The 22,083-nt window shown below is 47.6% G+C and overlaps 1 protein-coding gene across 1 annotated transcript in view; it reads left to right on the top strand.

The window, feature by feature from the left end:
* apba1a (amyloid beta (A4) precursor protein-binding, family A, member 1a) overlaps window positions 1–21,527 on the top strand; it is a gene marked incomplete at both ends in the record, with an annotated part of 31,015 nt that extends 9,488 nt beyond the window's left edge. The window contains 11 exons of the mRNA XM_080499224.1: window positions 9,263–9,397; window positions 9,482–9,521; window positions 12,971–13,116; window positions 16,919–16,939; window positions 17,667–17,753; window positions 18,539–18,724; window positions 18,797–18,976; window positions 19,417–19,629; window positions 20,105–20,224; window positions 20,302–20,442; window positions 21,456–21,527. Coding sequence (XP_080355350.1) covers window positions 9,263–9,397; window positions 9,482–9,521; window positions 12,971–13,116; window positions 16,919–16,939; window positions 17,667–17,753; window positions 18,539–18,724; window positions 18,797–18,976; window positions 19,417–19,629; window positions 20,105–20,224; window positions 20,302–20,442; window positions 21,456–21,527 — 1,341 coding nt within the window. The remainder of the gene's footprint in view (window positions 1–9,262; window positions 9,398–9,481; window positions 9,522–12,970; window positions 13,117–16,918; window positions 16,940–17,666; window positions 17,754–18,538; window positions 18,725–18,796; window positions 18,977–19,416; window positions 19,630–20,104; window positions 20,225–20,301; window positions 20,443–21,455) is intronic.
* Window positions 21,528–22,083: the final 556 nt, after the last annotated feature.

Below are 22,083 nucleotides of genomic sequence, written 5' to 3'. Positions count from 1 at the left end.
TTGGTGGTGAAGAAGTTGGTGGTGGAGAGGAAGAGGTTGGTGGTGGAGAGGAAGAGGAAGGTGGTGAAGAAGTTGGTGGTGGAGAGGAAGAGGATGGTGGTGGAGAGGAAGCGGAAGGTGGTGGAGAGGAAGAGATTGGTGGTGGAGAGGAAGAGGATGGTGGTGGAGAGGAAGAGGTTGGTGGTGGAGAGGAAGAGGAAGGTGGTGGAAAGGGAGGTGATGGAGAGGAAGAGGATGGTGGTGGAGGACAAGGTGGTGGAGAGGAAGACGATGGTGGAAGAGAGGAGGACGGGTGTGGTAGAGAGGAAGAGGATGGTGTTGGAGAGGAAGAGAATGGTTGTAGAGAGGAAGAGGAAGGTGGTGAAGAAGTTGGTGGTGGAGAGGAAGAGGATGGTTGTGGAGAGGAAGAGGATGGTGGTGGAGAGGAAGAGGAAGGTTGTGGAAAGGAAGAGGATGGTGGTGGAGAAGAAGAGGAAGGTGGTGGAGAGGAAGAGGATGTTGGTAGAGAGGAAGAGGAAGGTGGCGGAGAGGAAGAGGAGGGTGTAGGAGAAGAAAGAGGTGGAGAGGAACACGAAGGTGGTGGAGAGGAAGAGGATGGTGGTGGAGAGGAAGAGGTTGGTGGTGGAGAGGAAGAGGAAGGTGGTGGAAAGGGAGGTGATGGAGAGGAAGAGGAAGATGGTGGAGAGGAAGAGGATGGTTGTGGAGAGGAACAGGAAGGTAGTGGAGAGGAAGAGGATGGTGGTGGAGGAGAAGGTGGTGGAGAGGAAGACGATGGTGGAAGAGAGGAGGACGGATGTGGTAGAGAGGAAGAGGATGGTGTTGGAGAGGAAGAGAATGGTTGTAGAGAGGAAGAGGAAGGTGGTGGAGAGGAAGAGGTTGGTGATGGAGAGGAAGAGAATGGTTTTAGAGAGGAAGAGGAAGGTGGCGGAGAGGAAGAGGATGGTGTTGGAGAGGAAGAGGATGGTTGTGGAGAGGAAGAGGATGGTTGTGGAGAGGAAGAGGAAGGTGGTGAAGAAGTTGGTGGTGGAGAGGAAGAGGATGGTTGTGGAGAGCAAGAGGATGGTGGTGGAGAAGAAAGTGGTGGAGAGGAAGAGGAAGGTGGTGGAGAGGAAGAGGTTGGTGATGGAGAGGAAGAGAATGCTTGTAGAGAGGAAGAGGAAGGTGGTGGAGAGGAAGAGGATGGTGTTGGAGAGGAAGAGGATGGTTGTGGAGAGGAAGAGGATGGTTGTGGAGAGGAAGAGGAAGGTGGTGGAGAGGAAGAGGTTGGTGGTGGAGAGGAAGAGGAAGGTTGTGGAAAGGAAGAGGATGGTGCTGGAGAGGAAGAGCAAGGTGGCGGAGAGGAAGAGGATGGTGTAGGAGAAGAAAGAGGTGGAGAGGAACACGAAGGTGGTGGAGAGGAAGAGGAAGGTTGTGGAAAGGAAGAAGATGGTGGTGGAGAAGAAGAGGAAGGTGGTGGAGAGGAAGAGGATGTTGGTAGAGAGGAAGAGGAAGGTGGCGGAGAGGAAGAGGAGGGTGTAGGAGAAGAAAGAGGTGGAGAGGAACACGAAGGTGGTGGAGAGGAAGAGGATGGTTGTGGAGAGGAAGGAGATGGTGGCGAAGAGGAAAAGTAAGCCCAGTTGTTGTTACCACTTCCTTGATGTCTTTAAAAAAAAGGAGTTCAGTTGTTGTCCTGCTGGAGGGAAGCTGGTGTCTTCTCCTGTAGTTAGCACCTCCTGCTAACTGTGGTTTGCTGGTTCTGCAGGCTGAGGAGAAGAAGATGAAGTTGACGATTCAGGAGAGTCTTTGGTTGTTCCCTTGTCCAGAGGTTAGAGTTAACCCTAACCTTAACTTTTGAGCTGGTCGATCAGGTCTGTGATGGTTTTCCTGCTTTTTGAGGAATGCACAAAGAGGTTCTGTGAGGTGTCGTTTCCCTGGTCTGGTCCTGGGGAAACTGGCAGGATGCTTCCCTGCATGATGAGATCAGACTCTGCGTGCTGGTCTCTGGATCCGGGGAAGCTCTGACCCTGGTGGTCGGTCAGAAGAGCAGTTGAGGTCTTCGATTGCAGGTCTCTGGTGTTTGCAGGCTGGGCTACAGCTGAGCTGCTGGAATATAGTTCCTTTCTCCCCGGTGCTCACAAAGCAAGAAAAGTGAGGCCCTGTTTACATGACAACGTTTCACGTGACCACACCTAAACTGTTAAAAACAAGGAGTGTGTTTCCACTGCAGCAGCAGGACACATAGACAACAATGTAGTGAGCATGCTGGGCCATTGGAGGGCGCTGTGGCTTGATTTTGTAATGAAACTACACAGACATGTGCAGAGAACTAAACACTGTGAAGAAAATGGAGAGAAGTGACATCTGTATAGACCAGGGGTCGGCAACCCACAGCTCTTTGGTCCCTCCACTGCGGCTCCTTGAGCCTCGGTCCCACTGCAGTTCATCCTGGAGGGACGTAAGGAGGCAAAGCCACCCAGAGCGCAGTCCCTACAAAGAGTGGTAAAATGTAGGCGGGTTGTCAACGAGGCAGTGATGTAACGTCATTACAAAATAATGGCATGAAGAACGTAGAATTGTGGCTGCAGGTCATGACAGCGGCTCAACTGGTATCTGAAGCTGGGAGCTTCCTGTACCTTTCACAGTAAAACTGCTGCGCTGCAGAGCGCCGACAATTCCAGGAGGTTCATTACAGACTTGTTGAGAGTGACGGCAAATAATAGTGAATTACACAACAACTACAGGACATTGAAAGACACACCATCACACTCATGGTTCTAACAATCCAGATCTCCCACATTTATCTTCAATTTGAATAATGTGTAGCAATAAAGGAGCTGAGAGCTGCAATGCATTATGGGAGTTTCTGTTTGTCGTGTTTTAAATGTAATTATTGGGGGTTATATTAGGTTTGTAGTGTTGGTAATAATTGTGTTGTGTTGTGTTTTTGTTGCTTTGTTCATGTAGTTTAGTTTATTAGTTGTAAGTTGTCAACCAGCAGTGAAGAAGGTTTTGTGTGTAGTGTCGTCCTGGCATGGTCTTCCTGTGGGACTGTCAAAATAGAATGTCTGTGGCTCTCTGGGTGTTGTGTTCAGGAGGAGCTGGGACCAAATGGCTCTTTGAGCATTAAAGGTTGCCGACCCCTGGTATAGACTGATGATCATCGGATGCTAACAGTGAGAGTTTCAACTGTTAAACTACTGATATGGGTCATAACACTAGAATATGGACCGTGAGTCAAACCACTACGGCGCCGCCATGTTTGTTTATTAGTGCTTGAGCAGAAGGAGGGAGAGGGAGGGGAGAGATGAGCAGTAACAGGCTCCGCCTCCATCAGTCTCTGCAGGAGGGACTAGTGACATTGAAAGAATCTTTCCACCCTGGGAGCCGGGATTAAAAACTTTATGATACAGTGGATCAGAACACCAGTGTCGTGGAAACAGACCCCCCACAGTGAAGAAGGTTTAGTGGATACACTCGTATTCGTTGTCATGGAAATGGGGCCTGAGAGAATCTCTCCACACGCTTTGACAAGGTGGGGGGATTCAAAGGTGTCGAATCCTGGAGCCTCAACCAATCGGTGACTGGGTGAGCATCGGGCTGCAGGACCCCTGCTGAGTGTGGTGCTCAAGGCAGATTCCTGAATCAGACTCCACTGGTCCACTCCATGGTCACCTTATATCATGACAAATGAAAATTGCCTTTCATTAGAAATGAACCAACTCCCTATGGTCTTGTGAGATCCTAACAGTACCAGAGTGAAAACCCAGTTCTTTCACAGTAAACTACCAGACTAACAATGCATAGGTTTTATATGGCGCATTCCTAGACACTCAAAGACGCTTTACATTGCATTATTCATTCCCTCCATACTGGATGGTGGTGAACTACGTCACTGCTGCTCTGGCACAGACTGACAGAGGAGAGGCTGCTAATCTGAACACCACCAACCACTCACTCTCTCATTACATTCACAATCTAATCACCACCAACCACTCACTCTCTCACTACATTCACCCTCTGACCACCACCAACCACTCACTCTCTCACAACATTCACGCTCTGACCACCACCAACCACTCACTCTCTCACTACATTCACCCTCTGACCACCACCAACCACTCACTCTCTCACAACATTCACGCTCTGACCACCACCAACCACTCACTCTCTCACAACATTCACGCTCTGACCACCACCAACCACTCACTCTCTCACTACATTCACCCTCTGACCACCACCAACCACTCACTCTCTCACAACATTCACCCTCTGACCACCACCAACCACTCACTCTCTCACTACATTCACCCTCTGACCACCACCAACCACTCACTCTCTCACAACATTCACGCTCTGACCACCACCAACCACTCACTCTCTCACAACATTCACGCTCTGACCACCACCAACCACTCACTCTCTCACTACATTCACCCTCTGACCACCACCAACCACTCTCTCTCTCACTACATTCACCCTCTGACCACCACCAACCACTCACTCTCTCACAACATTCACGCTCTGACCACCACCAACCACTCACTCTCTCACAACATTCACCCTCTGACCACCACCAACCACTCACTCTCTCACTACATTCACCCTCTGACCACCACCAACCACTCACTCTCTCACTACATTCACCCTCTGACCACCACCAACCACTCTCTCTCACTACATTCACCCTCTGACCACCACCAACCACTCACTCTCTCACAACATTCACGCTCTGACCACCACCAACCACTCACTCGCTCACTCCATTCACCCTCTGACCACCACCAACCACTCACTCGCTCACTACATTCACCCTCTGACCACCACCAACCACTCACTCTCTCACTACATTCACCCTCTGACCACCACCAACCACTCACTCTCTCACTACATTCACCCTCTGACCACCACCAATGACTCACTCTCTCACTACATTCACCCTCTGACCACCACCAACCACTCACTCTCTCACTACATTCACCCTCTGACCACCACCAACCACTCACTCTCTCACTACATTCACCCTCTGACCACCACCAACCACTCTCTCTCTCACTACATTCACCCTCTGACCACCACCAACCACTCACTCTCTCACTACATTCACCCTCTGACCACCACCAACCACTCACTCTCTCACTACATTCACCCTCTGACCACCACCAACGACTCACTCTCTCACTACATTCACCCTCTGACCACCACCAACCACTCACTCTCTCACTACATTCACCCTCTGACCACCACTCTCTCACTACATTCACCCTCTGACCACCACTCTCTCACTACATTCACCCTCTGACCACCACCAACCTGTTAACAGTCTGTTACCATGGTGACAGCCAGCTGGTTCTGTTCAGTCTGTTACCACGGTGACAGCCAATGATTTATTCAGTGAAAGAGAGAGAACGGTGATGAGCAGAGCAGTTCAATAATTTATTGTGTGACAGAAACACTGTTCACACCCCCATAAGGTCAGTCCTGCTTCAAAGGCGACCTTTAGATCAACGTGTCCTGTAATCAGTTGGTCTGAAAACAAGACGTCACCTCATTGAGTTGGCTTTTGATGAGCTCATGAATCCTGATATGTGTCACCTGAGCCTCTGACGCTCAGGTGTGTGGCGCAGAGGGTGAAGCTCAGGTGTGTGGCGCAGCAGCACCACAACAGCTGATCTGAGCTCCTCTAGAGGGTTGGTTGTGTCTGGAGGCGTCTGAAGCCATGGAAAACTTCTGGATGTATCAGCTGGAGAAGCTGGAGGAGCAGCAGGAGCAACAGGGTCAGCAGGAGCTGCAGGAGCAACATAACCAAAGGCAGGATGAAAACAAGGTGCGCAGCTTTGGCAGCACTTGAGTGATTTTTGATTCTTTAGATGAAAACTTGAAGAATGAGCCAAGTCAGCAGATTGAACTTGTCTTAATAAGATCACTGTGTTTTGTTTACTTGAGGAACCGTTGCTGATGTTCACTTTATGGGTTCACTTGTTCTTCTCAGCCTTTGTTCAAACCCTCAGTGAACTGAAGGACCTTTATCACACTGTAGCCTGTGACCTCCACTACTACACCTTTATCCTTTATCACACTGTAGCCTGTGACCTCCACTACTACACCTTTATCCTTTATCACACTGTAGCCTGTGACCTCCACTACTACATCTTTATCACACTGTAGCCTGTCACCTCCACTACTACACCTTTATCCTTTATCACACTGTAGCCTGTGACCTCCACTACTACACCTTTATTCTTTATCACACTGTAGCCTGTGACCTCCACTACTACACCTTTATCACACTGTAGCCTGTCACCTCCACTACTACACCTTTATCCTTTATCACACTGTAGCCTGTGACCTCCACTACTACACCTTTATCCTTTATCACACTGTAGCCTGTGACCTCCACTACTACACCTTTATCCTTTATCACACTGTAGCCTGTGACCTCCACTACTACACCTTTATTCTTTATCACACTGTAGCCTGTGACCTCCACTACTACACCTTTATCCTTTATCACACTGTAGCCTGTGACCTCTATTGCTACACCTTTATACTTTATCACACTGTAGCCTGTGACCTCCACTACTACACCTTTATCCTTTATCACACTGTCGCCTGTGACCTCCACTACTACACCTTTATCCTTTATCACACTGTAGCCTGTGACCTCCACTACTACACCTTTATCACACTGTAGCCTGTCACCTCCACTACTACACCTTTATCACACTGTAGCCTGTCACCTCCACTACTACACCTTTATCCTTTATGACACTGTAGCCTGTGATCTCCACTACTACACCTTTATCGTTTATCACACTGTAGCCTGTGACCTCTATTACTACACCTTTATCCTTTATCACACTGTAGCCTGTGACCTCTATTACTACACCTTTATCATTTATCACACTGTAGCCTGTGACCTCTGTTACTACACCTTTATCCTTTATCACACTGTAGCCTGTGGCCTCTATTACTACACCTTTATCCTTTATCACACTGTAGCCTGTGACCTCCACTACTACACCTTTATCCTTATCACACTGTAGCCTGTGACCTCCACTACTACACCTTTATCCTTTATCACACTGTAGCCTGTGACCTCCACTACTACACCTTTATTCTTTATTGCACTGTAGCCTTTAACCTCCACTACAACACCTTTATTCCTTATCACACTGTAGCCTTTGACCTCCACTACTACACCTTTATTCTTTATCACACTGTAGCCTTTGACCTCCACTACTACACCTTTATTCTTTATCACACTGTAGCCTGTGACCTCTATTACTACACCTTTATCCTTTATCACACTGTAGCCTTTGACCTCCACTACTACACCTTTATTCTTTGTCACACTGTAGCCTTTGACCTCCACTACTACACCTTTATTCTTTATCACACTGTAGCCTTTGACCTCCACTACTACACCTTTATTCTTTATCACACTGTAGCCTTTGACCTCCACTACTACACCTTAATTCTTTATCACACTGTAGCCTGTGACCTCCACTACTACATCTTTATCACACTGTAGCCTGTGACCTCCACTACTACACCTTTATCCTTTATCACACTGTAGCCTGTGACCTCCACTACTACACCTTTATCCTTTATCACACTGTAGCCTGTGACCTCCACTACTACACCTTTACTCTTTATCACACTGTAGCCTGTGACCTCCACTACTACACCTTTATTCTTTATCACACTGTAGCCTGTGACCTCTATTGCTACACCTTTATACTTTATCACACTGTAGCCTGTGACCTCCACTACTACACCTTTATCCTTTATCACACTGTCGCCTGTGACCTCCACTACTACAACTTCATACATAAAAACAGATTCTACGTCCATGTGTGGAAGATCAGCATTCATCAATGGAATCTTGGTGCAGTGGATGATTTAGACTGTTTCCAGTGGATGAATACCCAGTGCAGTGGATGAATTACACTGATGGAAAGGTCTCCTCTTGTTAGTGACTCTTGATACTCAACCGACACAAAGGGATCGAATTACAAGAAACAGGATCGTCAAAAATCCCTCTCCACCTGAACGTCTTTAAATTATTTATAAGAGGGAGGGAGGGATGGATGGTGGAGGAATGAATGATGAATGGTGATGAATGAGAGATTGACGGATGAGGGATTAATTATGATGGCTGGAAGCATGGAAGGAGAGATGAGGGATGATGAAAGGATGGATGATGGGGGAATAAAGGATAAGGTATGGAGTGACTGAAAGCCATCAAACATGAGAATATAGAATTTAATATTCTGAAATGTCATATAGACCTGTGTGATATAGAGTGGTGCGATGTGGAGTAGTGTGTGATATAGAGCGGTGCGATGTAGAGTAGTGTGATATAGAGCAGTGCGACGTAGAGTGGTGTGATATAGAGCAGTGCGACGTAGAGTGGTGTGATATAGAGCGGTGCGATGTAGAGTTGTGTGATATAGAGCGGTGCGATGTAGAGTAGTGTGATATAGAGCAGTGCGACGTAGAGTGGTGTGTGATATAGAGTGGTGCGATGTAGAGTAGTGTGATATAGAGTAGTGTGATCTAGAGCAGTGCGATGTAGAGTGGTGTGTGATATAGAGCAGTGCGATGTAGAGTAGTGTGATATAGAGCAGTGCGACGCAGAGTGGTGTGTGATATAGAGCGGTGTGATGTAGAGTAGTGTGATATAGACTAGTGTGATCTAGAGCGGTGCGATGTAGAGTAGCGAGATATAGAGTAGTGTGATCTAGAGCAGTACGATGTAGAGTGGTGTGTGATATAGAGCAGTGCGATGTAGAGTAGTGTGATATAGAGCAGTGTGATATAGAGCAGTGCGACGTAGAGTGGTGTGTGATATAGAGCAGTGCGATGTAGAGTGGTGTGTGATATAGAGCAGTGCGATGTAGAGTGGTGTGTGATATAGAGCAGTGCCATGTAGAGTGGTGTGTGATATAGAGCAGTGCGATGTAGAGTAGTGTGTGATATAGAGCAGTGCCATGTAGAGTGGTGTGATATAGAGCAGTGCGATGTAGAGTGGTGTGATATAGAGCAGTGTGATATAGAGCAGTGCGATGTAGAGTGGTGTAATATAGAGCGGTACGATGTAGAGTGGTGCGATGTAGAGTGGTCTCATTATAGACAATGCAGAGTGTGAGCGGTGTGATGTCGCTCGAGACAGTGCACTGTAGAGTGGTGCAGAGCGATGTGATATAGAGTGCTGTGATGTAGACTGGTACGGCGCTCTGTGCCGATGTCTGACTGATGTCTGTCCTCTGCTCTGGTCCAGTCTCCAGGTCCAGCATCTCCAGGTCCAGGATCTCCAGGTCCAGGACCTCCTGCTGTAGGACCTGCTGCTGCAGGAGCAGAGGCTTCCAGCAGGCTGCTGCAGGATGAGGACCTGGACTCCCCCTCCAGTAAAGAGGTGCTGCAGCTCTGGCTCCGCCCCCTGCCGACACTCCAGCAGAGAAACCTCAACCTGTGTTTGTTTGTTTGTTTGTTTCCACAGTGCAGAAGAAGCCTGGCTTCCTTCCCCACCTATGTAGAAGGTAAGTGAAGGTCCTGGAAGGTCCTTGCTTCAGTAAGAGTCCTGGACGGCTTCTCTCTTCTCTTTGCTTTCGGGCTGTACAACTTGTTTAATGTGTTCAATTTAAAATGTGTCACTTTAAAGGCCATAAAGCTCAGGTCTTGTTTAATTAAAGGTTTAAACTTTGTGCATTCTCATGTTGTGGGTTTTTATATATACATATTTGTATTGTCTTTTTTTATTTACCCCAGAGGAATTGTTTATTGATTAGTTTTTTATCTTTGTGAAAGAAAAATGTAATTAATTGTTTAACGCTCATTGTCACAATGAGCAGTTTTTCCTGGAATTGTTGTAAAGATTCCATTTCAACATCTACTGTTCATGTTGGGGAGGATTTCTGATTTGACCTTTAATGGCGGTGCTCTGGGAGCTGTGGGGGTCAAAGGTCACGCTCAGGCATCAGCGTTGATCCTGTGGCGCTACTCCACCCACTGGACAAGTGGAGAATCTACTGGCCAGGTGTAGCAGCACTGGAAAGCTGGACCAGAACTGAACAGACGGAGCTGAACTGAACAGGTGGAGCAGAATGAACAGGTGGAGCAGAATGAACAGGTGGAGATGAACAGGCGAAGCGGAGTTGAACAAGTAGAGCACCTGCTGGAGGTTAGTTGATGAAAACAGGGAAGGAATCCACTGCAAGATGACAGAGAGAGAGACAGAGAGAGAGAGGGAGGGAGGGAGAGAGAGAGAGAGAGAGACAGAGAGAGAGAGGGAGGGAGGGAGAGGGAGGGAGACAAGGACTTTGAGACAAGGACAGTGAGAGATGTGAGGGGTGGTCAAAAGCTCAGACCCGGGGGCTTCTGACCCTTAATTACACCTTAAATATACATGGAACACACCTGGACAATATCTGGAACACACCTGGACCTGACCTGCAAAACACCTGGACTATACCTACAAAACACCTGGACTATATCTGGAACACACGTGGACCTTACCTGGAACACACCTGGACTATATCTGGAACACACCTGGACCTTACCTTGAACACACCTGAACAATCCCTGCAAAACACCTGGACCATACCTACAAAACACCTGGACTATATGTGGAACACACGTGGACCTTACCTGGAACACACCTGGAATATATCTAGAACATACCTGAACCTTATCTGGAACACACCTGGAACACACCTGGACAACACCTGGAACACACTTGGACTATACCTGGATCACACCTGGACCAACCCTGCAACACAGTCGGACTACACCTGGACCACACATTGACTATACTTTCAACTTTATTTATATAGCACCATATACAACACAGTCATGTCTTGGTGCTTTTAACAGAGAAAAGACAAAAACCCAAAGGATCCACATGAGCAAGCAGGTTTAGTTGCGACTGTGGAAAGAAAAACTCCCTCCAACAGGAAGAAACCAGACTTAGAGGTGGCGGCATTCTGCTGACCAGTTGGGGTGAGAGGATAGAGGAGAGGAGAGGAGAGGAGAGGAGAGGAGAGGAGAGGAGAGGAGAGGAGAGACATGATAGAGAGGTAGAGACAGGGAGAGAGAGAGGCGGGAGGTAATAGAGGATAGAGGATAGAGGAGAGGAAAGGATAGGATAGGATAGGATAGATAGATAGATAGATAGATAGATAGATAGATAGATAGATAGATAGATAGATAGATAGATAGATAGATAGATAGATAGATAGATAGATAGATAGATAGATAGATAGATAGATAGATAGATAGATAGATAGATAATTAGAGATTGGGGAGGGATATAGACACTGGTTCGGGTAGAGAGAGGTAGAAAAGAGTAGAGAGGTAGAGAGAGAGGGGGGAGAGAAATAGAGTGGTAGAGAGAGATAAAGCGAGGGGTAGAGAGAAGTAGAGAGCGAGAGAGGGGATGAGCGAGGTAGAGAGAGGAAGAGAGGTATAGAGAGAGGCTAATAGCGACTCCTGAACATGCTGGGATGAAGTCCGTGGGAAACACTGGGAAAACACCTGTGCTACACCTGGACCACACCTGGACTATGCTGGGAAAACACCTGTGCTACACCTGGACCACACCTGGACTATACTGGGAAAACACCTGTGCTACACCTGGACCACACCTGGACTATACTGGGAAAACACCTGTGCTACACCTGGACCACACCTGGACTATACTGGGAAAACACCTGGACTACACCTGACCACACCTGGACTATACTTGGAAAACACCTGTGCGACACCTGGACCACACCTGGACTATACTGGGAAAACACCTGTGCTACACCTGACCACACCTGGACTATACTTGGAAAACACCTGTGCGACACCTGACCACACCTGGACTATACTGGGAAAACACCTGGACTACACCTGACCACACCTGGACTATACTTGGAAAACACCTGGACTACACCTGACCACACCTGGACTATACTTGGAAAACACCTGTGCGACACCTGGACCACACCTGGACTATACTGGGAAAACACCTGTGCGACACCTGACCACACCTGGACTATACTGGGAAAACACCTGGACTACACCTGGAACACACCTGGAACACACCTGTACTACACCTGGACTGTACTTAGAAAACACCTGGACTACACCTGGAACACACCTGGACACTGCATTTTAAGCTTTTTAAACATTGTACCTGATCGCATGATCTTTTATATATATCTACTTTTGTGAAGCACTTTGTGGCAAAAAGCGCTATCTAAATAAAGTTTACTGATTTACTTGGACCACAGTGGGACTAGAACTGGACCACAGCTGGATCACAGCTGGACTATAGCTGGACCACACCTGGACTATAACTGGACCACACCTGGACTACTATTGGACTATAACTGGACTACATCTGTACACCTGGACTACATTTGTACTATAACTGGACCACAGCTGGACCACAGCGGGACTATAACTGGACCACAGCTGGACCACAGTGGGACTAAAACTGGACCACAGCTGGACTATAACTGGACCACAGCTGGACTATAACTGGACCACACCTGGACTATAACTGGACTATAGCTGGACTACATTTGTACTTTAACTGGACTATAACTGGACCACAGCTGGGGAGCCATCCTCTGGCTTCCACCCGCTTAATACTTCTGTTCTTGTTCAGACAATCAGACAGACAGTCATACAGACAGTCATACAGACAATCAGACAGAGTCATACAGACAATCGGACAGACAGTCATACAGACAGTCATACAGACAATCAGACAGACAGTCATACAGACAATCCGACAGACAGTCATACAGACAATCAGACAGGCAGTGATACAGACAGTCATACAGACAATCAGACAGACAGTCATACAGACAGTCAGACAACGCCCCCACTTCTGTGATTCAGGTTCCACTCCCAGATGCAAATCAAAACTCTGTGGACTCGACAGCCTGGTGTGGTGTTAATTTGTGGTGGTGACCTTTTGACCTTCTGTGGCCCTCAGTTCCAGGCCCCTGTGACCCTGAGGACCTGATCGATGGGATCATCTTCGCAGCAAACTACCTGGGCTCCACTCAGCTGCTGTCGGACAAAACACCGTCCAAGAACGTCCGCATGATGCAGGCACAGGAGGCCGTCAGCCGCATCAAGGTGACCGCACACACACACACACTCACACACACACACACACACACACACACACACACACACACACACACACACACACACACACATGCAGGTCAGCGGTCTGCCGGTTCAGGTTAGAGTCTCGTTTTATCTTAGTGATGTATTATGACGTCATTGTTTCATCAATATGTCTACAATTTGTTCCGACATGTGAAGACGTTAAAAAGCACCAGGTGATCAAACCCTAACCCTGTATTCTTATCTAAATATCTTTAAAGTAACAACAGCGCCCCCCGTGGCTCGGCAGACTAACTACATCACTGTCAGTGTGTCTGCTGCTGCAGTGGAGACGCCACTTTGCCGACCGGGGCTCCGTGTCAGGAAGCGTTGTGGCGTGAGCTCACCGTCTATAACCTGGCAGTGTGTCAGCAACCGACTGCCAAATCCTTTATCTTCAGCTGCTGGTTCATGACATTTATATTCAGTTGTTCTGGTGATGCTCCATTTCTTTGCCTTTAGTAAAAACCTGTGCATTGCATCAACATGGACCAGGGCCTGACATGTTTTCTGCTTTGTTCTGTGGTTCAGACGAGGCTCTCTTGTTGTTTACATCGTTGTTCTGCAGCCTAACATCCCCTTCACATCTAAACAATCCCTGTTTCAAACCAAAACTCCTTTTACAATTTTCTTAATATGCAATAAACCAAGGGAAATGTAAACATTACTCATTCAGCTATTTAAGGTATTTTCATACAATATGAATCACCTGTAGTTTTGGAAGTGGATCATTTTGGGGTGTTTTGTATTTTTTCCATGATTTTTGTGCTTTCTTGCTTCTGGTATTTTGTCCCACGGCCATTTGAAAACTATTTCCATGAACTACGATTGGTTTTAAAAACAATCTATGCAGCCAAGCTCCATTTGGAAGGCATGAACATGAAAACACAAGCGATCACATGATGAAACATGATGAAATCTATTGATTGTAGAACTACCGTTCGTTAAATCACATTCTGCATATCTCAGCATTTTGTGTTTAAATCAGTGCCGAATCAAACACTGATTCAAGCTTCATTTTACAGTCAAATTTATTCTGTAAATTCACTCCAGTTAATAGGTTTCAGCACAAGTTTTTTTCTCTACACATCAAATTAAATAAATAAATGACCAAATATTTTGGGAATATTTTAAAAGGTGGAAATTGTAAAGCACTTCAAATCTGTTAATGTTGAATAATCCATCATTTCCTGTAATCAAACATTCTGTTAAGTAATTCAATGGAGGTCCAGCCCGTGTGAGTCTCCCTCTGTACCACACGATGGTGCAGTTACTCCACTGTGAGGTGAATAAAGAGCGCGCGACACGCTGATGCAGATTCACAGGAGTCTTACTGAAGGTGTGACGGTACCATAGTGCAAACACCTGCTCAGGTCCTTGTGTGTTTTGGCTCCAGACCATAATCACACATTCACACATTAAGCACATGGTGTTACTTTCCTGGAGCTGTCACCAGGTATTCCTCTTTCAGTGAACATAATGTTTCTGCGAAACGATTTCACTGAGCAGCTGACTCACTGCTCATTCATCCATTCATCTGTCCTCGCTACGTTAATCCATCCGTCCATCGTCACGACTTTCATCCATTGATCTGTCTTGACGAGGATCATCTATTCATCCATCCAAGGACCAACCATTGGAAAAGGACAAGTTATATACGTATAAGCACAATACAATACAGTACAATACAAGTTATATATTTATAGGAGAAAATATTCGATAACGAGCTACCAGGACCAGGTCAAACCCAACATGGAGGACCTCTCCTCATGTGACATACATCCCCGAGTTCTAGTCACGTGACATACATCCCTGAGTTCTAGTCACGTGACATACATCCCTGAGTTCTAGTCATGTGACATACATTCCTGAGTTCTAGTCACGTGACGTACATCCCTGAGTTCTAGTCACGTGACGTACATCCCTGAGTTCTAGTCACGTGACATACATCCCTGAGTTCTAGTCACGTGACATACATTCCTGAGTTCTAGTCATGTGACATACATCCCTGAGTTCTAGTCATGTGACATACATTCCTGAGTTGTACCCATTTGACGTACGTCCATGAGTTCTAGCCATGTGACATACATCCCAGAGTTCTAGTCACGTGACATACATCCCAGAGTTCTAGTCATGTGATGTACATCCCTGAGTTGTACCCATTTGACGTACGTCCATGAGTTCTAGCCATGTGACATACATCCCCGAGTTCTAGTCACGTGACATACATCCCTGAGTTCTAGTCACGTGACATACATCCCTGAGTTCTAGTCACGTGACATACATCCCTGAGTTCTAGTCATGTGACATACATTCCTGAGTTCTAGTCATGTGACATACATCCCTGAGTTCTAGTCACGTGACATACATTCCTGAGTTCTAGTCATGTGACATACATCCCTGAGTTCTAGTCACGTGACGTACATCCTTGAGTTCTAGTCATGTGATGTACATCCCTGAGTTGTACCCATTTGACGTACGTCCATGAGTTCTAGCCATGTGACGTACGTCCATGAGTTCTAGCCATGTGACATACATCCCAGAGTTCTAGTCACGTGACATACATCCCAGAGTTCTAGTCATGTGATGTACATCCCTGAGTTGTACCCATTTGACGTACGTCCATGAGTTCTAGCCATGTGACGTACATCCATGAGTTCTAGTCATGTGACGTACATCCTTGAGTTCTAGTCATGTGACATACATCCCCGAGTTCTAGCCATGTGACGGACATCCATGAGTTCTAGCCATGTGACATACTGTACATCCCTGAAATCTAGTCATGTGACATACATTCCTGAAATCTAGTCATGTGACATACATCCCCGAGTTCTAGCCATGTGACGTACATCCCTGAGTTGTAGCCATGTGACGTACATCCCTGAGTTGTAGCCATGTGACGGACATTCCTGAGTTCTAGCCATGTGACATACATCCCTACCTGTGCCTATTTTAAGGTATTTTTAACACATAAAGTGAAAATAAAGGTTAGATAGAATTCTGAAGATGAGGATAACGACACAGGAACAGACCTGATGGGGTTTCTATTAAGGCTCATTTATGCTTAATGTCCACATGAAACAGTTACTTGTGCTTCCCAAAGTGGAGCATCACTGCCATTGTACCTTTATGTCTCCAATGTCTGTCAATCAATATCCTGCCGAATGCTAAGAGAAGCAGGAAGTCAAGGTGTTGCTGCCACGGGAGGGCAGGAGGTCACGCTGCTGCCATGTTCAGAAAGAAGGCGCAACAGCAAGTCATAGGCCGTTTTCCCAATACCCATCCTGTCCATACTTGGGAAGACAAATTACCCATAATGCATTTGGCAAGAGATAGCGGAGGACATCCTCACTTCTGAGGATGTCCTGCCAGTAGTTGGCATGCCTACTCATGACTTATGAGAGTTCACACTGGCGTTCTAAGAATTGGAAAACTGCCTCTCAAATTTCCTTTTGCTTTTGATCTGAATGCTGCCCCTTGTGCCTACTTGTGGTACTGCTTAAGGCTTTTTTTTTTTTTTTTTTTTTTTTACACCACATGCATATTTAACATCCAGCTTAAATCAGCCTTAAATATCAGAAAGCCATCCAAACGTTTTATGTTTTAAAATACCAACATTACATACAGTATCAAAGTCCACAAATTAATCTGATCAGCTCCAGTGAACCCTGCAGACTTCTTGTGATCAATACATCTCCACTGCTCCAGGGATCAATAATTGCTCTCACCTCTGCCTCTCCTCTCTGCTCTGTTCCATGTGGCGCTGCAGACGGCCCAGAACAGGAAGAAGGTTTGTCCTTTGTTATGATTTTAGCCATTCCACGTCATGTTACTGCCTTGTTTTGTGTGTGTGTGTGTGTGTGTGTGTGTGTGTGTGTGTGTGTGTGTGTGTGTGTGTGTGTGTGTGTGTGTGTGTGTGTGTGTGTGTGTGTGTGTGTGTGTGTGTGTGAGCAAAACAATAAGCTCTGCCTCCGGAGGCGGAGCTTATTGTTTTGTTAATTTATATTTAGTTCTTTGAAACCTTTCATGATATTTGAGACCAACTGTGATGGTTAGTCAAGAATGAAGCAATGAAAACGAGCAAGAAACGCATCCGGGCCACTGAGCAGGTTTCTTGCTGTCTAAACTAAAAAAAACTGTAAAGTTCTGATTACCCCAGTCTGACTTTAAAACAAGAGTAGCTTGAGCCCAGTTTCACTGTCATGGCGTCTCATTGAGCCGCTTTGCTTTTGATGACAGGGAGTGGGTTTTTTTGATGACCGTAATATCTAATGCTTGCACCTGTTTACAGTTACTGTCGTAGCTTTCTAAAGACTCTTCCATTCATTTGGATCAGTACTCCTGAACTTTCCTGCTCTTCACTGGAGACTACTTCTTGTTCATGTTACTGTGCTCTAACAATCACAATATTACATGATGACATGACCCTCTGTGTGTGTGTGTGTGTGTGTGTGTGTGTGTGTGTGTGTGTGTGTGTGTGTGTGTGTGTGTGTGTGTGTGTGTGTGTGTGTGTGTAGGCCCCTGAAGGTGAGCTTCAGCCCATGACTGAGGTGGACCTCTTCATTTCTACACAGAGAATCAAAGTGCTCAACGCGGACTCCCAGGTGCTGCTCTGCCTCGTCACGCTGCACCTCACCATGCTCTGCCTCACCGCACTCTGCCTCACCATGCTCTGCATCACCATGCTCTGCCTCACCACACTCTGCCTCACCATGCTCTGCCTCACCATGCTCTGCCTCACCACACCCTGCCTCACCATGCTCTGCCTCACCACACTCTGCCTCACCGTGCTATGCCTCACCACACTCTGCCTCACCATGCTCTGCATCACCAGGCTCGGCCTCACTATGGTCTGCCTCACCACGCTCTGCCTCACAATGCTATGCATCACCACGCTCTGCCTCAACACGCTCTGCCTACACCTCACCACACTTTGCCTCTGCCTCTCCACACTCTGCCTCACCACACTTTACCTCTGCCTCACCACACTTTGCATCTGCCTCACCACACTCTGCCTCACCACACTTTGCCTCAATACACTCTGCCTCCGCCTCACCACACTTTGCCTCTGCCTCACCACACTTTACCTCTGCCTCACCACACTTTGCCTCTGCCTCACCACACTTTGCCTCTGCCTCACCACACTTTGCCTCTGCCTCACCACACTTTGCATCTGCCTCACCACGATCAGCCTCACCACACTCTGCCTCACCACACTTTGCCTCTGCCTCTCCACGCTCTACCTCTGCCTCATCACGGCCATAACTATGTAAACTGCTGTTTGTTTTGAGACTCATGAACCCCGGTTTTACGCCGCCTCGTCAATCTGCGCCGCTCCGCCGCTTTGGTCTGCATGTGGAAACCATAATGAATACCTTGAACCTTTCAGGAAACCATGATGGACCACCCTTTGCGGACCATCTCTTACATCGCTGACATCGGGGACATCGTGGTCCTGATGGCCCGGCGCCGGATGCCTCGACCAGACTCTCAGGAGGACACGGAGGCCTCAGACCCGGGTCAAGACAGCAAGCATCAGTACAAGATGATCTGCCATGTGTTTGAGTCGGAGGACGTGAGTGTGACCACAGCATGTTCCAACACAAAGAGCAGAACCCAGAGAACAACCGTGCCCCGTGTCTCCCAGGCCCAGCTAATCGCCCAGTCCATCGGTCAGGCCTTCAGTGTGGCGTACCAAGAGTTCCTCCGGGCCAACGGTATCAACCCGGACGACCTGAGCCAGAAGGAGTACAGCGACCTGCTCAACACCCAGGACATGTACAACGATGACCTGGTGCACTTCTCCAAGTCAGAGAACTGCAAGGATGTTAGTGGACCTTCTGTTGCTCCGCTTCAGGGCCAGTGTGTCAGAGACGCCCGCCTACGACCTCAGACTGTTTCTCTACGGCCTCAGATTGTTCCACTATGACCTCAGACTGTTCCTCTACAACCTACAACTTCAAACTGTTCTGCTATGACCAAGTATCTCAGACTGTTCCTCTACGACCTACAACCTCAAACTGTTCCCCTATGACCGAGTATCTCAGACTGTTCCTCTACAGCCTCAGACTGTTCCTCTACGACATCAGACACTTTCTCTATGACCTCAAACTGTTTCTCTATGACCTCAGACTGCTCCTGTTTGACCTCAGACCCTTCCTCTACAACAGGGGTGTCAAACTCATTTTCACCGAGGGCTACATCAGCATAATGTAGCTAAATGTAAAATAACTACTCAATTTTAAATCACTGACTTTATCTTCTCAGGTGTTTGTGGAGAAAGGAAAGGGTGAGATTCTGGGCGTGGTCATCGTGGAGAGCGGCTGGGGTTCCATCCTGCCCACCGTCATCATCGCCAACATGATGCACGGCGGTCCGGCGGAACGTTCCGGCAGGCTGAACATCGGGGACCAGATCATGTCCATCAATGGAACCAGTCTGGTGGGACTGCCTCTGTCCACCTGTCAGAGCATCATTAAGGTATGGCCGTGGCGTCGTTTTCCAGTGCCGTCATCTGTCGTCTCTGTTTGTCTCCATCGTGCCATCATCTCTGTGGCGCCATCATCTGTTGTATCTGTCATGCTTTGATCTCTGTTGTCTTCGTCGTGCCGTCATGCCATTGTCTCTGTCGTGCCGTCGTCTCTGTTCTGGCATCATATCTGTCGTATCCGTCTTGCCGTCATCTTCATTGTCTCCGCTGTGCCATCATCTCCATCATCTCCATTGTCTCCGTCTTGCTGTCATCACTGTCGTTTCCGTCATGCCGTCATCTCTGTCATCTCCACTGTCTCTGTCGTGCCATTGTCTCTATGGTGCCGTCCTCTCCATCGTCTTTGTCACGCTGTCGTCTCTGTCATGCTGTCATCTCTGTCGTCTCCATCGTGCCGTCCTCGTCATTGTCTCCACTGCCAGTAAGAAGGAGTCCAACTGAGGACCGTGTCTCTCTGCCCCTCAGGGTCTTAAGAACCTGGCTGGGATCAAGCTGAACATCGTCAGATGTCCCCCGGTGACCACCGTCCTCATCAGGAGGCCAGACCTGCGCTACCAGCTGGGCTTCAGCGTGCAGAATGGCATTGTGGGTAGTACCGTGGTTCTGACCTGACTCTTTCCAGAGATTATTACGCTTTACGATAGCTGACGTGTTCCCACCAGATCTGCAGCCTGATGCGGGGGGGCATCGCCGAAAGGGGCGGAGTCAGGGTGGGCCACCGCATCATTGAGATCAACAGCCAGAGCGTGGTGGCCACGCCCCACGAGAAGATCGTCCACATCCTGTCCAGCGCGGTGGGAGAGGTGAGACCTGATCACCTGCTGGTGAACCTTGACTGCCTGCAGGGGGCAGCGTGACCTTCATCTCAGAGTGATCAGTTTTTAACAGTTATTTACAGTTTTTGACACTTATTAACAGTTATTAGCAGTTTTCAACAGTTATTTATAGTTATGAGCAGAGTTATCAACAGTTCTGGGGAAAATGATTGATCTGTGAAGATGGAAGCAACTGGAACAGCTGGATTCAGTGATCTGGATCATTTTGGTTTCATAAACTATGATTCAAATAAAGCTGAGCACCCAGTGGTGTGGCAGGAAGACCGCGAGGCCTTGTTTACAACCAGTACCAGTGTTTCCACAAATGTGTCTCCACTTTTGGCTCCGTTTTCACGACACCGGTGTTCTGATCAACTGCATCGTCAGGTTTTTACCCGTCTCCCATAATGAAACATTTCTTTCACAGCAGTGGACTGACGGAGCTACAGAGCGCACTGACTTCAAAATCACCCTCCCCCCAGTGGTGAATAGTTCCTGCTCCAGTAAACCAACATGGCCGCCCCCCCAGTGCTTTGACTGGTGGTGGTATTCTCCATTCTCTAGATCATATCAGTAGTTTAACAGTTGAGACTGTCCCTGATAGCATCCGATTCCTCATCAGGCCACGTGAATGTGGCTTCTCTCCATTTTGTTCAAGTTCCTGGCGTTTTGTTCTCTGCACACACGTCTGTGTGGTTTCATTAAAAAATCAATCAACAGCAACCTCCTGTGGCCCAGCAGACTAACGATATGGTGTCAGTGTGGAAACAACCATGTCTTTAACAGACTCGGTGTTGTCACGTGAAACACTGTGCCAAGAGGGCCTCATTTCTGCAGAGATGAAGACATAAATTAGTAGTGATAAATAGGGATAAATAAATAAAGAGTTATTATCGAAGCACAGTCCATCCGCTTGTCACACAGGGATAAAGAGGAATGTGCTCTTTTGCTGCCAAGACGTCTTCTGATGTTCATTGAGCTGCTGTTTGTTTCTGTCACAGATTCACATGAAGACGATGCCTGCGGCCATGTACCGGCTTCTGACGGCCCAGGAGCAGCCCGTTTACATCTAACACCCCCACCCCACCGAGCCCAACCCACCCCCCCCAACCAGGAGCAGCCCGTTTACATCCAACATCCCCGACCCACATTCAGCAGTCTCGTAGCCACCGTCAGCAGTCTTGTAGCCACCGCCAGCAGTCTAGTAGCCTCCAGCAATCCTTCACTCGTCGTCCTGCTTCACCGCTGATGCTTTCAGACTCACGTGGTAAAACTTTCTGCTTCAGTTGACATAAACTGTTCGAAAAGCTCTTTGTCAGAGCCTATTTGAGGTTGCAGCTGAAATGACCAACAACTCATGATTGAAGACCTTTGACCTTTCACTCTGAAGGACTCCAACCTCACAACACCAACCTTGCTTTTAGTCCACATGTCAAAACTGGCTTTCACTGCCAGTGCTGCCGGTTTGCTAAGAGGAGAAGTCGGTCACTACAACACTCTGAAAGAAGTGCTAAACTGCAAAAATGGCTCATATAGTTCAAACTCGATGCAAATAGCTAAAACCACAAATCTGTCTGAACAGCATCAACTTCCAAAACGGCACATCAATGGCTGAAGCAGTGTAATAGG

The sequence above is a fragment of the Blennius ocellaris genome (genome assembly GCF_963422515.1).
Source record: "Blennius ocellaris genome assembly, chromosome: 7".
NCBI classification, from domain to species: domain Eukaryota; kingdom Metazoa; phylum Chordata; class Actinopteri; order Blenniiformes; family Blenniidae; genus Blennius; species Blennius ocellaris.
The sequence above is the reverse complement of the archived record's forward strand: the minus strand, read 5'-3'. Positions and strand labels throughout refer to the sequence as shown.